Below are 16,709 nucleotides of genomic sequence, written 5' to 3'. Positions count from 1 at the left end.
TCACAAACACCCAACACACACTCACACATATCCTTTCTGTTGTTTTTAAGTAAACCTAAGCCTCCCTCTCTTCTCTCCAGGTAGGCTTCATAGACTACATTGTCCACCCTCTATGGGAGACGTGGGCAGACCTGGTGCACCCTGACGCCCAGGACATCCTGGACACTCTGGAGGACAACAGGGAGTGGTACCAGAGCACCATACCCCAGAGCCCCTCACCTACCCTGGACGAGCCTGAGGATATCAGCCGCCCCCTTGGAGGGGACAAGTTCCAGTTTGAACTCACCCTGGAGGAGGACGGGGAGTCGGACACGGAGAAGGACAGTGGCAGCCAACCCGAGGAGGAGGATGAAGAAGAGGAGAATAGTTGTAGTGACTCAAAAACACTCTGTACGCAGGACTCTGAGTCGACAGAGATACCACTGGACGAACAGGTGGGGGAGGATGAGGAAGAGGAGGTGGAAGTGGAAGGAGAATCCTCTTCATCGCAACCATCTGTAGTGGAAGAGGAAGAGGAGGGGGAGGATGATGAGAAGAAGGGAGAGGAGAAACCAGCCGATACATAGCAGTGTATGGACGGCAACTAAACTGTTCTTCTTAGTAACCAGAGATTATTATTTATAGAGTATTTTGGGGTTTTGTGGAGTGTCTGTCTGTTTTTTATATATATCTATCTATGTTTATGGTTCCAAAGCGCACGCTGCTCTTCACCCCTTGGTCACTCCTCTCTCCTCATCCTATTGGTCAGCTTCTTAGAATCGCCCACTGGTACTTCTACAAGTTTTTTGCACTCAGGAAAACTCTTTTCCATTCACATTTGTACTGAAGTTGTCTGTGTGTTATTTAACTTTAAAGCCCAGTCCTACTGTGTTGAAGTTACATTAAGGATTTTTGATCAGCCGTTTAGAGTGTGTTTAATGCTGTGTATATACAGTGTATCTCCTCCTTTCAGCCTTGCCTGACTGACGGCAGTGTTTCTGGGTGTTATTAAGGGCCGTTCTGCAGAAGTTGCTATTGTATATTTTTTTCTGAGTTCTTTGTACTCCTCAGCAAAGCCAGTGAAGCAATGTGCTAAGTTGCTGTGTGGTCTGGATGAATGAAAGCCCAACAGGACACGTCACCATGCAGAGAGGAGCTGCAGCACATGGAGAGAAATGCATTGTGGGAATTTATCAAGACACTTTTCTGAAGTTGAAGTCTTCCTTGAAAACCTGACTGAAAAAAAGGCTAAGATCTTACAGCACTAATGCTAGGTTTGACCTCTAGAGTTTTTGTATCATAACGTACGTATCTTTTTTAGGTTTTACTTTTGCTATCCTAGGTTTTACTTTTGTTAACAAAAAGAAAAAGAGAAGTGACTTGAAAGTCAAGTGAAATCTGTTGATGAGAATACCTCGTCTGCCACTGCTTTTCTGTGTGTAAAATGGTAATTTTCTTGTTATTGTATTTGGGTTAGTATTGGGGAATATTTGCACTCCTTTAAATATATCCAACCTGGCCTCAGGGCAATTCGTAGCATCTGGGACAGACATTTGCACCTTCCATTTAGTATCATATGTTACATTACAAATGGAATAGTGGTTGTACAATATTATACGAATTGGAGGATGTGTAGTATCATAAGTCTTACCTGGTCGAACAATATCATACAAATTGTATTAAGTAAGTTATCGTATGTCTTGGAGGATGTATATGTCTTTGTCTGAGACCAGGCTGCTTGTTGCGTTGCAGGAGAATTTACATTGCTGGTTAGGAGAATTGACAACAAAGCAGTGGTTAACTTGAGCAGGAGCTCACCAGTGCTGAGTACCGGCACCCAAAAAGCTTCTACTGCTTGAGCTCCTGTTCATTTCATAGAATATCAGCTCAAAAGTATTGTGGAGCTCCTGCACTGAAATATAAACCATACTGGCACCCAAAATGAGTACCAGAACCTATTTCAGTCAAGCACTGCGACAAGAATGTACGTAAAACGTTAGAAGATCCAGGCTGTATCACATCCGGCCGTAATTGGGAGTCCCATAGGGCGGCGCACAATTGGCCCAGCGTCGTCTGGGTTTTCCCGGAGTAGGCCTTCATTGTAAATAAGAATTTGTTCTTAACTGACTTGCCTCGTTAAATAAAGGTTTAAAAAAAATCAAATTAAAGATAAGAATTAGGTTAAGATTAGGTAAAGGGTTGGGGAAGTGTTAGCTAAAATGCTACACATTACTAGATGGTTGCGGTTTTCGCCCACCTATCCTTCCCGAGCAACCACCCTAATTTCGTTTCTGTCTTAAGTAACCAGACCATTATTCCATTTGTAACATAACTGAACTCATAATTTAATGTAAAACAGCAAACTTCTAAGTTACGAGTCCAGTCTAATATATCGCCCAATTCCAAATCAACCCCCAGCTCCTACCCTCTGTCTACACACTTGATCTGAGAGGATTGGATATATATTCGTTTCTAATCCTCTCATATCTACAGGAGTGCCTGGGGGGTAGGTGCTCGGGCTTGATTTGTCGATTGCATGTTTATCAAAAGTAATTTACACTATTACTCCCATACCACTGTCCCCGTGTTTGGTTGTAATAACCATGTAACAATTATTTCAAAGAAAGTTTTCGCTGAAAAAAATGACACACGTTGACATATAGGCCTACTTTACTTTACGTTCAATGAAACCATTTTGTCTGACTGACCAGAAGGAAGCCTTTAAGTGCTACTTATTGTTGCCTGCAGTAAATGTGAGCAAATGTCATCCGACAATGCAATGCTTGTATTGGATATAAGAAGCACCTTTGGTTAAAGGGTTGTGGAAGTCTGAGGGGGGTTTGTTAGCTTTTTACATTTATTTAGTGTGTTGCGACACTTTTTGTGCTACGCACACAGTAATCTATTTCCCATTTTCTGTCAATTTTGTCTTCGTTTTCTGATTGTGGTGTAGGGATGTGGTCGATTCTGTTTCTCATTCGGGAAGCAATTTGTTCAAAAATAGTGGTAAAAATATATGTAGAGCTTTAGCGTTAAAATCCCTCAGATAAAGTAACAGCTTTGTGATATGTCTGAAATATGAAAAGTGACAGTCATTATTACAATTTGTCAGGGCTAATAAGAAACAAATCAAATTCCAATTCAATAATTGAAAGATCCTCATTTAAAATAAATGGCTCTTTTCAACTCTTGAATGGGGAACTAAAATGAGTGTCCTGAATTTACTTGGAATGGAATTGACCGCAGCCATTACTGCAGGTCAGTAATATTTACCAATGCACTACATGGTTGATGTTTTCACACGTTAAGAAAATGTCTGCCATTGTCATCACACTAACCTTTGATTTGTTTGTTTTGACCAAGAACACAAGACAATCAGCTCCATGGTGTAGTGGTGGTCTCATAAGAAGAATAGTCGGCTATAGTTAATGCACTGATGTTTTCATATCTCTCTACTTTACTGTTTTATTTCAACTCGCCAAAACTCACGTGCACATTTAGGCTTGAACAATGCCCTATACACTTAATCCAAGAGACTCTTTCTTTTCCACATTTTCTATTGTTGTTGTTGTTACAATTGATGTTATTATTTATTGCTATGTTTTTCTATTTGTTGTGTCTTTCTTGCCGTATTAGGGCGGGACAGTAAAGCTTTCACTGTAGCATAGACCGCAGTACAGGCTTGCCAGTTACTATACCCAAATATGCTGTTTTTCTAACTATGTACATACAGTATAAAAAAAATGTTGAAATGTAAAAAATTACTTGCAGTAATGAACATGTCTTTTTAAAGAGTGCTTATTTTAAAAGAAATGTGTCGTTTCTAATGTTTTATTTAATTCTTATTTCCTTGTGCCAAGTTTTTTCCCCCATCCTCACCGGATGACCTTCCCATAATACAGTTTTTCTGGTTGTATCTCTGTTTACAAACATATATTTATTGTGCTGTAAATACTATCATTATTATTATTATTCTCATCATGATGCTGTTTGTTGTAAGTTCATTGACTCATCGTCCCTTATGGTGATGGTGTGGCTGTATTATGTACCTTTTGTTGAGAGAATGTTTATTACACAAAATTATCCATTGATATCGGTTATCTGAGAAGCTTGCTTAGAGTGGAGGAGGAGAGGGGAAAGCCAAATTGTTTTTTAGAGGAAGCTATTCCTTGGCCCATGGGCTGTGCCTTAAATTCAACATGCCATTTTTATGTCTCTCGTTTCTTTTTTATTCTCCTCGTTTGCTGCATTAGAGAATCTTGTGGTTTGAGCTGACCTCACCCAGACAATGGCCTCCAGTTGTGAAAGGAACTCATTAAATAATGTTGCCTTTTTACTATACAGCCAAATCAGAAATATTATGTGAACATGGAAAAAAAGGCAGTACGTGCTAAACATTCTGTTGTCAAGGTTGAAAACGGAGGTCATGGCTGTGGAGTTCCTGGTCGACTCAGGCCTAAGATCCACTAGATGAGTGGTGGCTTGGCCAAGCTGGATCCGTGGGTTGGTTGGTCCTATGGGGTTATTAAGCACCAAGATTTAGAGACACATCCACGTGTTCAGTCACTGCTGCATTTATTTAGGCTGAAACACTCACGATGTGTTGCTCATCCATGCTTGGCAAGCACATCTAATCATACAACATGCAATATCTACAACCACTAGCTTCTTTCTGCCTGGAGAGGAGAAGGCTAGTATTTATATAGTGGGGGAAGAGGGGGGGGGGTCATCCTAAAATCACGTCCTTCGATGGGGACTCTTATTTTGACACACATACTGTAGATTATAAACAGCCATGGACCAATGGAATCAGTGGTTTCTTTTGTCATTTTGTGTTATATTTTTATGGTATGAAAGGAATACACAAACTGTACGTAACTTCAAAAAGGTCTTCAGGACAATTATTTTTGGGTTATGTCTTTAGAATGCCAACTTGTCTTGAAGTTTCACGAGACAATATAAAGTTATTTTAATGGATTCCTTGTAAATTGCAGTCTATTGAATAGCACTGTAGATCATAAACTTTCTGTAAAAAAAAAAAAAAAATGAAGAAAAAATGTTTTTTATATGCAACAGATTAAATAAAAGCATGGGTTGATTCTGCCTACCCGTTGGTCTCTTCTGTATCATTATAAAGGGAATTGTACAGTATATTTAGTAAAGATAGGCAGGTCGTTCCACCAATTTGGTGGTTTAACTTGGTCAAAGTTAAAGTTTAACTTGGTCAAAAAAACGTTTGATTTCACCTCATTTTAACATTCTGTCATAAAGAGCACATTCAACTTAATAAAAAAACATGTTTTCTCATCCCCAGAGGTTAAATAAAAAAATCCCTATAGTCAGTGCCAGTGGAGGCTCCTCAGAGGAGGAAGGGGAGGACCATCCTCCTCAGTGAATTTCATAAAAATATTGAAACATTAAAAAAGTTTTCTTTAGATAAATCTATACTAAATATATTCACGTCACCAAATTGTCACACCCTGATCTGTTTCACCTGTCTGTATACTTGTCTCCACCCCCCTCCAGGTGTCGTCCATCTGCCCCATTATCCCCTGTGTATTTATACCTGTGTTTTTTGTTGGTCTGTTGACAGTTTGTCTTGTCAAGCCTGCCAGTGGTTTTCCCGTACTCCTGTTTTCGCTCTAGTCCCTGTTTTCTAGCTTTCCCGGTTTTGACCATTCTGCCTGCCCTGAGCCTGCCTGCCGTTGTCACGATTTTCCTCCTCTTCAGACGAGGAGTATGAAGGATCGGACCAATGTGCAGCGTGGTAAGTGTCCATTTTAATTTATTAAAACTGAACACTAAAAAATACAAAATAACAAAGTGAATGATACAAACGAAAATCGAAACAGTCCCGAAAGGTGCAAACACAAAACAGGAAACAATCACCCACAAAACACAATAGAAAACAGGCTACCTAAATATGGCTCCCAATCAGAGACAACGACTGACACCTGCCTCTGATTGAGAACCATACTAGGCCAAACACATAGAAAATTACCTACAGAACAAAACATAGAAAAACAACATAGAATGCCCACCCCAACTCACGCCCTGACCAAACTAAAATAAAGACATAAAAAAGGAACTAAGGTCAGAACGTGACAGCCGTTCTGTACCTTATGACACTGCCCTGGATTACTGAGCTCTACTTGCCCTAAACCTGCCTGCCGTTCTGTACCTTTCGAACTCTGCTCTGGATTACTGACCTTAGCCTGCCCTTAACCTGTCGTTTGCCTGCACCCTGTTTCTGTAATATACTTTTGTTACTTCGAACTGTCTGCATCTGGGTCTTATCCTGAGGTCTGATACAAATAATTGATTAAAATGCACTGTTTTGCAATGAAGGTCTACAGTAGCCTCAACAGCACTCTGTAAGGTATCACCATGGTGTAGCAGCTAGTTTCTGTCCTCCAACCTATCAGAGCTCTTGCAGCATGAATTTACATGTTGTTCACCCAATCAAAGGATCAGAAAATCAATCTAGTACTGAAAGCATAAGCTACAGCTAGCACTGCATTGCATAAAATGTGGTCAGTAGTTGACTCAGAGAGAAAAACAATCGTTGAACTGTTTTGAATAAATACATTTTTTTTTAAATTAAGGAGAAATAAATGAGAGAGCGAGATAGTTATATTTTGTTGTATTTTTTCTTTTCACTTTCACTTAGCTAGCGAATGCAGTTAGCTAGTTTAGCCTACTCAAACACTTTGCTCAAACAGAAAGGGATGCTATGTTAGCTAGCTGGCTATGGCTATGGCTATTCAACACTGAAACTCTTTCAAGTCAAGGTAAGCTTTTGGTTTTATTAATTTATTGCCATCGGGGTCCGCTGGTGTAACTGCTAAACAGCTTGCTGACTGTACACTATGATTGTAGCGGGTTTACTAACACGTTAGTTCTAGTAGCTATGTTTACTAGCTATGACGTTAGCTAATATGTTGACAACGATGTATGCTGTGTGTAGCGGTTAGCAGTTATAATACAAAGGTTTGTCTTGGAAAGTTTTTTTTGCCTAATCACACAGACAGCTGATGTGTTGTGCACTGAAATCCACAAGCGAAGGGAAAAGGTGAGAGGAGGAGAGTGCGTAGTTGCGAGAAGGAATTATACAACAAGCAAAATGATAATGTTTGTATGTGGCTGCTATGAAAGTGAACTGTGTTTGTTAAATGGGAGCAAACAGTGCGTATCCCCAGTCCGGTACGTCCTGTGCCTGCTCCTCGCACTCTCTCTGAAGTGCGTGTCCCCAGTCCGGTACGTCCTGTGCTTGCTCCTCGCACTCTCCCTCAAGTGCGCCTTCCCAGTCCGGTACGTCCTGTGCCTGCTCCTCGCACTCTCCCTCAAGTGCGCCTTCCCAGTCAGGTACGTCCTGTGCCTGCTCCTCGCACTCTCCCTGAAGTGGCCTTCCAGTCAGGCACGTCCTGTGCTGCTCCCCGCACTCGCCCTGAAGTTCGTGTCACCAGTCTGGCGCCACCTGTGCCGGCTCCACGCACTAGGCCTCCAGTGCGCCTTCCCAGTCCGGTACTCCTGGCTTGCTCCTCGCACTCTCACCGAAGTGCGTGTCCCCAGTCCAGTACGTCCTGTGCCTGCTCCTCGCACTCTCCCTCAAGTGCGCCTTCCCAGTCAGGTACATCCTGTGCCTGCTCCTCGCACTCTCCCTGAAGTGCACCTTCCCAGTCAGGTACGTCCTGTGCCTGCTCCCACACTTGCCCTGAAGTGCGTGTCACCTGTGCCGGCCACGCATCAGGCCTCCAGTGCGCCTCCCCAGTCCGGAGCAGTCCGGAGCTTCTGGCGACGGTCCCCAGTCCGGAGCTTCTGGCGACGGTCCCCAGTCCGGAGCTTCTGGCGACGGTCCCCAGTCCGGAGCTTCTGGCGACGGTCAACGGTCCGGAACCTCCAGCTCCATGGCTGGAGCCTTCCCCTGAGCCGATGCCCAGTCTAAGCACGGCGTCCAGTCCAGCTCCAAGGTCAGAGTCTTCTGTGTTGGTGCCCAGTCCAGGCAAAGTGTCCAGTCCTGCTCCACGGCAGTAGCCTTCCTTGATACCGAGGTCCAGTCCAGGCACAGTGTTCAGCCCGGGTCCATGGCTGGATCCACAGGATGAGCGGATTCTTTGGCCCGCACCAGAGCCGCCACCAAAGATGGTGGATCCGCGAGCTGAGCGGGTTCTTCGTCCCGCACGGCGACCCCCCCCCCCCCCCCCGTTGCTGGCGGATCCGCGGGATGAGCGGGTACTTCGCCCCGCACCAGAGCTGCCACCGACACTAGACACCTAACCCTCCCTTTTGGTTTCAGATTTTGCGGCCGGAGTCCACACCTTTGGGGGGGGGGGGGTACTGTCCCGTCCTGACCATAGAGAGCCCTTATTTTCTATGGTAGAGTAGGTCAGGGCGTGACTGGGGTTTTTTTTTGTTATTATTTTCTATGTGGGGTTCTAGTTTAGTTTTTCTATGTTGGTGTTTGGTATGATTCCCAATTAGAGGCAGCTGACTATCGTTGTCTCTAATTGGGGATCATATTTAAGTAGCATTTTTGTGTTTTACCATAAAACCTGTGTTTTATGGGATATTGTTTTGAGTTAGTGCACGTAGCACTTCTGTAGTCACGGTTCGTTGTTAGTTTATTGTTTATTTGTTTTTGTCTTTGCTAAGTTTCACTTTATCATTAAATTATGTGGAACTCAACATCCGCTGCGCCTTGGTCCGATATTTATTCCAGCAAACGTGACACTCAAGGTCTCTGCCTTGATTCAATGCTTTGGCACCAGGCACGGATGGATGAAACAGCGAACAGATAAGGCAAGATATTTAGTTCTGCCCTCCCCTTTCGACTGTGGTAGATTTCCTCTTAGACGATATTCATACGTCTGTCTATTAAACCTTTAAATATAGAAGTTGTTTGCCTTATCTTTTGCATCCAGCATTTCACCACACATTGACCAGTTTTCAATTCGTAACAAAATCCCCTTGTGACAGAGGGAATGGAATCTTGTTGTGTTCAACAGGGGGTGGCAATTGAATGCAAGCTTCACAGAAATTATTTTAATTGTTAAAACATTTCTAGTCTGTCTATTTATGGGTAACATGATTGACGTGTAATGAGTATATAATATTAGCACAATTAATTGGCCTACACTACAAATTTAACATGTTTAACACATATGATTAGTACATAATAAATTTAGTGACAATAAGATAATAATTTTGATCTGATTACGCTCATAAAATCACTGTCTCTATGTCTATTTCTCTGTGCGTTGATTGGTGGGGAAAAACACGTCTACGTAGCCTACTATAGGCTACACTACCTTTTTTTAACGTCAACATTTGTTCAGAACAATTTGCTTGATAGCAAGACAAAATGTTGCTCTCAAAAAGTATCAAGAAGAAAGGTGGATAATGGAAATCGAAGTTTCAGAGAAGAATGTACAAAGAGATGTGCGTTCATCTCTCCATCTTTTTCCAATCCCAAGCCAGTGTGTCTTATTTGCAATGAAAATATTGCTGTTTGCAAATAATTCATTCTTAGATGTAATTATGAATCTAAGCACAGAACTTTCAGTGGTATTCCCGCCCCATATAGAGGCCCGACGCAGAAACATTATATCGTTAACTGCAAGCTGCACACAGCTTTTTCTGAGGACATATTCTGTAACTTAATAAGGATCCGCCCCTTTTTTACAATTTTCGCCTAAAATGACATACCCAAATCTAACTGCCTGTAGCTCAGGCCCTGAAGCAAGGATATGCATATTCTGGAGAATATAGGAGAATATAACACAATAGATCTGGTAAAAGATAATACAAAGAAAGAAACAACTCTTCTTTTGTACCATCATCTTTGAAATGCAAGAGAAAGGCCATAATGTATTATTCCAGCCCAGGTGCAATTTAGATTTTGGCCACTAGATGGCAGCAGTGTATGTGCACAGTTTTAGACTGATCCAATGAACCATTGTATTTCTGTTCAAAATGTTGTATCAAGACTGCCCAAATGTACCTAATTTGTTTATTAATAACTTTTCATGTTCGAAATTGTGCACTCTCCTCAAACAATAGCATGGTATTGTTTCACTGTAATAGGTATTGTAAATTGGACAGTGCAGTTAGATTAACAAGAATTTAAGCTTTCTGCCAGTATCAGATATGTCTATGTCCTGGGAACTTTCCTTGTTACTTACAACCTCATGCTAATCGCATTAGCCTATGTTAGCTCAAGCGTCCCGTGGAAGGGACACCGATACCGAACAAAATCATTTTCAACATTTAGACTTACGCAGGTATTGCAATCGGACCAAGGTACGAATTTCATGTCAAGGGTCTTCCAGGAAGTGCTACAACAGTTGGGTGTAACCCATTGCCCCACTAGTGCCTGCCTCTCTCAGGGTGCTTTTGAGAGATTTCACCAGACTTTGAGAGCTTACTGCTTTGAGTTTGAGAAAGACTGGTATGAAGGGGTCCCTCTTGTGCTGTTTGCCATGCAGGAGCATCTTCAGGAATCTCCTGGTTTTAGTCCGAATGAGCTCGTCTTTGGACATGTCAGAGGTCCTTTGAGCTTGCTGAGAGAGAGGTTGTTGCAGGGTAACACCTTAAACACAAAAACAAATCTGTTGGAGCACGTTAATGCTTTTTGATACAGATCGCAGTGCCCTTGTGAGTTTGCCAGTGAGAATCTGGAGAAGTTGCAAACGACAATCAAAGTTTGGTATGATTGAAATGCCGAAGCCACACTTTCAATGTGGGTGACCAAGTCCGGGTTTGTTGCCCATTTTGGGGTCACCGTTGCAAGGTCGCTTTTCAGGTCCTTACCCCATAGTGACAAATTTGGTAATCTGGATTATGTCATTACAACAATGGACCACAGAAGAAAAAAAACGTCTGTCATGTCAACATTTTGAAAACATACTTCACCCGCAATATTGGGGGAGAAGTCTGCCTCAAGAACACGATGAAAGCCCAACATACCCTGTGCCTGTGGGACAGCTGAGTAACTCAGAGATTCTAGAAAACCTTGATGTATTTTTGGAATACTTGTCTTGGAAAAAGGCAACATTGTTGCACTGCTTTTAGAATATCAGGGTTTATTCTCAGATGTGCCAACTCAGAGAAATGTACTAGAGCATGACATTGACTTTGGGGACTCTGCCCCAATCAAACAACATGCCTATCGAGTAAATCCTGAAAAGAGAGCAGCTCCGCAGTGGAGCTCATGCTTGGGCATGACATTGCACAACATGGCAATAGTCCGTGGATATTAGTTCCTGTATATTAGTACCGAAGTCGGATGAGTCTGCCATTACTAAGTTGGACTAGTACACTTTGCCCAGGGTGGACGAGTGTGTGTACCGGGTTGGCGCTGCTAAGTATGACAATAACATGTTGAGCACCCTGTGGGATACTTTTCCCAAAAATGTACCTCATATCAAAAATACCACTAGACTATCGAGAAGAAGATGCTCGCTTTGGTACTGGCTCTTCAGCACTTTGAGGTTTATGTATCGGTCTCTACCCCATGGTGGTTTATACCGATCATAACCCTCTCGTTTTACTGCAAAAGTGGTATGGGCAGGGCATGGTATGGGCAGGCATAAGCTACGGACAACGAACACAATTGCATTTTAACGATGGTATCTGTGACAACAGATGTATTCCCAGTCATGTGAAATCCAAAGATTAGGGGCTAATGAGTTCATTTCAATTGACTGATTTCCTCATATGAACTGTAACTCGAAATTGTTGCATGTTGCATTTATATTTAAGGGCTGTTTTTCATGGTTCGGGCTAGGCCCCTTAGTTCCAGTGAATGGAACTCTTTTTTTCCTTCTTTTTTTTCATTTGTAATTGTTTATTACAAAAAACACAAGGAAGGGGTAACATTAAAGTATTAGAACATGAAGGACAAACACAGCAGAGCCATCTTTATGTGTGAGGGTGCGTGTGCATGATAGTGATATAAAATATATGGCATAGTTTCCTTTTTCATGATCACAATCTTGTGAAACCCAAACCCTCCAAGATCCCTCCACAGTACCCCAATAGCTGTCCCTCAACCATTCGAGACCCCTCCCACAGTCCCCCCCCMGAAGAAAAAACCCCCACAAAAACAATGAATTCCATTCCCCACCCCCAAGAGCCCCCCAATGCACCAACAACCAAGAGAATGAACTAAAGAGAAAAAAGGAAAAGACAGAAGAAAACAGCAAACAACAATGAAACATTTTTTTTTTTATTAAACAAAGGACATCAAGGACAACTGAAATCATAACAATGCCTACTTTATATGTTTGTGTGCATGTCTGGCATTATTACATGTATGTGTTCTTGTATGTGTTTATTTGAATGAGAGTGTGTGAATATGCATGTGTACAAACACCTGCATGGCATCAGCTGACACTTAGTGTCATTCAAATGTACTTTTATTATGTTTTATTTTGACTTTTATTTTCTCCTTTATCTTTTGACCATCATTCTCTCTCTCACACAGCAACTCCACTCCCACTTGTCTCCAATTCCACATATCAACCCTCAGCTTCCCTCAGCGCATCCCATCTATCCCTGCCGGCCATCCACTTCGTGTTTCTACGCAACACATATCTTTCAACTATGCTATGAGGTTTAACGTACAATTTCAATCTATCTAATCGAATAGAATCTACAGATTGCGTGTTGAAGATAAATACTTTTACTAAGAGTATTAGTATATTAGTAATTGACTGAGCCGGTCTCTCCAGATCTCCTAACAGTACTATTTCTAGGGTCAATTTTAGATCAATGCTATGCATTTTCAACCATTCCTGAACCTGAGACCAGAAACAGGCTACCTGAGGGCAATACCAAAACAAATGGTCTATTGATTCTGTATCTTCACAACAAAGTCTGCAGAGCTTCGATGATTTTATGCCCCAAATATTCAACATTTTGTTGGTGGCAAGAATTCTATATAATAATTTTAGCTGAAAAGCACGAAGTCTTGAATCTTGCGTTGTTTTATATCAACTCATACACCCTGTACCATGGACTGGTATACTTTCCTATTTATGCTATTTTTATTCCTCTGCCAGTTTTGATCCTTTATATTGGGCAGACAGACCAGTTCCCTACCTCCTCCTGCTGCCACCCACCTACTCCATTTTTGGGGCAATGCTGTAATCAATTGGTTGTACTCTTGGATTGAGCAGACCTTTCCGTATAATTCTGATAACTCCATGAAGGACATAACTCTACCATTACAATATTATTTAAGAACAAAATACCCTTTTCAAACATCTTTCCCATAAATACAGGTATTTTATCAACCAGCACATTTGAGTATATTATTTGTTGTAATATTTGTTCTATCTTTTTAGGGGGATGAAATTGAAATTGTAGCCAGCTCTGCAATGCTTGTTTGAAAAAGACAGATACTTTGAAAAAAGTATCATTTTCAATTAATCGAAAATGAGACATGGCAATCTGCACAAAGGCAAAAAGGCAATTTTTAAACAATGGATGAGCTTTTCTTATTAATCTAATCTTATTAAGTGTTTTTTAGGTGTTAAGCCTCTGTTAAAAGATGCTAAAAATTATCAAAAAACGTAACTTACCCTGTCCGTCATCTCAATTTACCCCAAACCCAGGGTAAGTTGTGCCAAGAGACAAGCTATGTTTTCAAAACTGTATGTTTACATGAATTCTGATTTATTTCCAGGGATACACAACATCCTGAAATATATGTTGATATCTTTGTTAGAAGAATACTATATTTCCCTTGACGGAGTGATGCTGAATGTTAAAAATGCCTCAATTTACTTAATGGCCCACTCTCCAGTTCAGTTCACGTAACCGGGATGACCTTAAACTGAGGGACATATGTAAATTAATCACTAATTACATTAAATAAAATATCATCTTCAGAAAGGACATTGTCAAAGCAACAAAATAACTATAGCTTTACAATGATGGTGAAACATGAACAAATGTTGGGATTAAGTGGGCTAAAATCTTCCTATAAGTGACACAGGGTTGATGGAGGGACAGGGTTGATGGAGGGACATGTCAAAATTCATATACAAAAATCTGATTTCTTAAATTCTCCATGTGGTCTATATGCCTTTATTCATAAGACAAATCTGATTTATTGAAATATCCATGTCGTCTCGGCTTATATTAAAGGGCGCTTCATTTAATATAACAGGCTTTTAAAATTCAATACTGGTGCACAATTTCTACTTAAAATATCAGAGACGTAAAAAACACTCATTTCGTGGAACGACCCTGGCCTACCCTGCCTGTAACGACGATGATGATGATGTTTGACAATCTCTGAGTTTAGTTGGCTAGGAGCAGTGATGGTGACTGGTTAGTCATTGTGACATTCAGAAATACATGTACAATAGAAGTGCAGGTAATGGCTTTGCCTCCTGTAGTTTTCATACAAAAAGCCAGATTCCATACATACTGAGCAGTGGGGCGACAGGTTGCCTAGAGGTTCGAGTATTGGGCCAATAACTGAAAAGTCACTGCTTTGAATACCTGAGCCAACAAAGTGAAAAAATCTGTCTATGTCCTTGAGCAAAGCCCTTTTTTCTCCAGGGGCACTATAATACTATGTATGGCTGACCCTGTAAAACAACACATTTCACTGCACCTATCAAGTATATGTGACAATAATAATAACAACAACAACAAAAAATCTGTTTGCTCAGGGTATAGGCTGTGGTCTGCATCGCTACTGTAGAATCACACTTATGTGAAATGTTTATTATGCTTTTTAATATGTTTTATCTTCCTACCCAGGGACTGCAGTTGAAAACGAGTTAGCGGACTGAATCTGGCCTTATTTTGTTGACACAACCTCAAACACAGAATATCAAATCAAACAAGTAATTAACTGTAAAACCACCCATGTCATCTACAGACTGGAATGTCCATTGTGCAACGTGTTCTACATTGGATGGACAAAGAGACATCTACAGGATCTCATGGCTGAACATAAATACCCCATACATGTAGGTAATAAGTACTACCCCATGGGAGACACTACAAGTCCTTACACCAAAGCAATACTACCTCTTTACCCAGACTATTTGGCTAAATGGCTACCCAGACTATTTGCATTGACCCCCCCCCCCTCTTTTACACTGCTGTTACTCGCTGTTCATTATCTATGCATTGTCACTTTACCCCTACCTACATGTACATATTACCTCAATTACCTGGACTAACCTGTACCCCCGCACATTGACTCGGTACCACTACCCCCTGTATACAGCCTCGTTATTGTTCTTTTATTGTTCTTTTCTTTCTTCTTAACTCGTATTTTTCTTAACACTGCATTGTTGGTGAAAGGCTTTTACATTAAGTAACCATTTCCAAGTAAGGTCTACTACACCTGTTGTATTCGGCGCATGTGACAAATCAAATTTGATTTGATCTCTACAAGGTATGGGCATTGATCATAGTCCAATCTCAATTAGAAAATGTGACTGGCTTAAACACCTCAACCAAAGGAAAAGATTCTGGATATACTAACAGGTCACTAAGTACACAGTGTTTATGAATGTTTGGATTTCTCACCATTCTTGTAGGGTCTGAGTGTGTTATGGCTGTATGGCTATATATATATATATGTGTGTAGTTTTGCTGTCATCTACTGGACTTTTTACATACTGCTCTCTTTCATGGTGTCACGATCGGGTGTAGGAGAGACGGACCAAAACGCAGCATGTGGAAAATAAGCCATCTTCTTTTATTATAGAAGAAGGCAACACGAAACGAAACACTTATACAAACTATACAAAAACAATAAACGACCGTGAAGCTATAAACGTAGTGCACACACACAGGCTACAAACGTTCAACATAGTCAATTCCCCACAACAAACTAAAGCCTATGGCTACCCTAAATATGGCTCCCAATCAGAGACAACAGAAACCAGCTGTCTCTAATTGGGAACCCATTCAGGCAACCATAGACTTTCCTAGACAACTACACCCAACATAGACACAGCTAGACAACTATCCTAAACATAAACCCAACTACTCTAAATAAACCCCCTAAACCATACAATCACCCTGGACACACAAAAACCCACATAAATACCCATGTCACACCCTGACCTAACTAAAATAATAAAGAAAACAAAGAATACTAAGGCCAGGGCGTGACACATGGCTAACGGTTTATACAGTTCTACCACTACTTACCGAATATATAAGCCTACTACTATTGTAATACCCATACGCTTATAGTATGACATTTTATGTATAAAACATGAAATATTGTTGTTGTAATCCACTATTATTTTGAGTTCTCCAAGGCTTTCCGTTGGGAATTGTGGTAGGATCGCAGCCATTTGTGTCTCAACACTCGAGGAAGACGCCTGTTACAACTCACCGTTTCCTCCTGTCTCCTTTTTCTTTATTCTGTTTGACAGGTATCAGTGGAGGCTCCTCAGAGGAGGAAGGGGAGGACCACATGTTGTCCACCATATCAATGTATCAGAGAATGAATCTAGTGCTGAAAGCATAAGTTACAGCTAGCTAGCACTGCTGTGTATAACATGTGGTGAGTAGTTGACTCAAAGAAGGAGAAGCAAGAGAGAAATAGAGAGTAATTTTTCCCCAGTTTCACGTACTTAGCTAGCAAATGCAGCTATCTAAACTCAGCAAAAAAAGAAACATCCCTTTTTCAGGACCCTGTCTTTCAAAGATAATTCGTAAAAATCCAAATAACTTCACAGATCTTCATT

General features: G+C 41.1%; 1 protein-coding gene across 1 annotated transcript in view; it reads left to right on the top strand.

Moving 5' to 3' along the window:
- LOC111957725 (3',5'-cyclic-AMP phosphodiesterase 4D-like) overlaps positions 1 to 5,086 on the top strand; it is a 51,973-nt gene extending 46,887 nt beyond the window's left edge. The window contains 1 exon segment of the mRNA XM_023978683.3: positions 81 to 5,086. Within this exon segment, the coding sequence (XP_023834451.1) occupies positions 81 to 566 (486 nt within the window). The 3' untranslated portion in view covers positions 567 to 5,086.
- The last annotated feature ends 11,623 nt before the right edge of the window (positions 5,087 to 16,709 follow it).

Source organism: Salvelinus sp. IW2-2015, linkage group LG33 (assembly GCF_002910315.2).
Source record: "Salvelinus sp. IW2-2015 linkage group LG33, ASM291031v2, whole genome shotgun sequence".
NCBI lineage: Eukaryota > Metazoa > Chordata > Actinopteri > Salmoniformes > Salmonidae > Salvelinus > Salvelinus sp. IW2-2015.
This window is presented reverse-complemented; position numbering and strand designations above follow the sequence as displayed.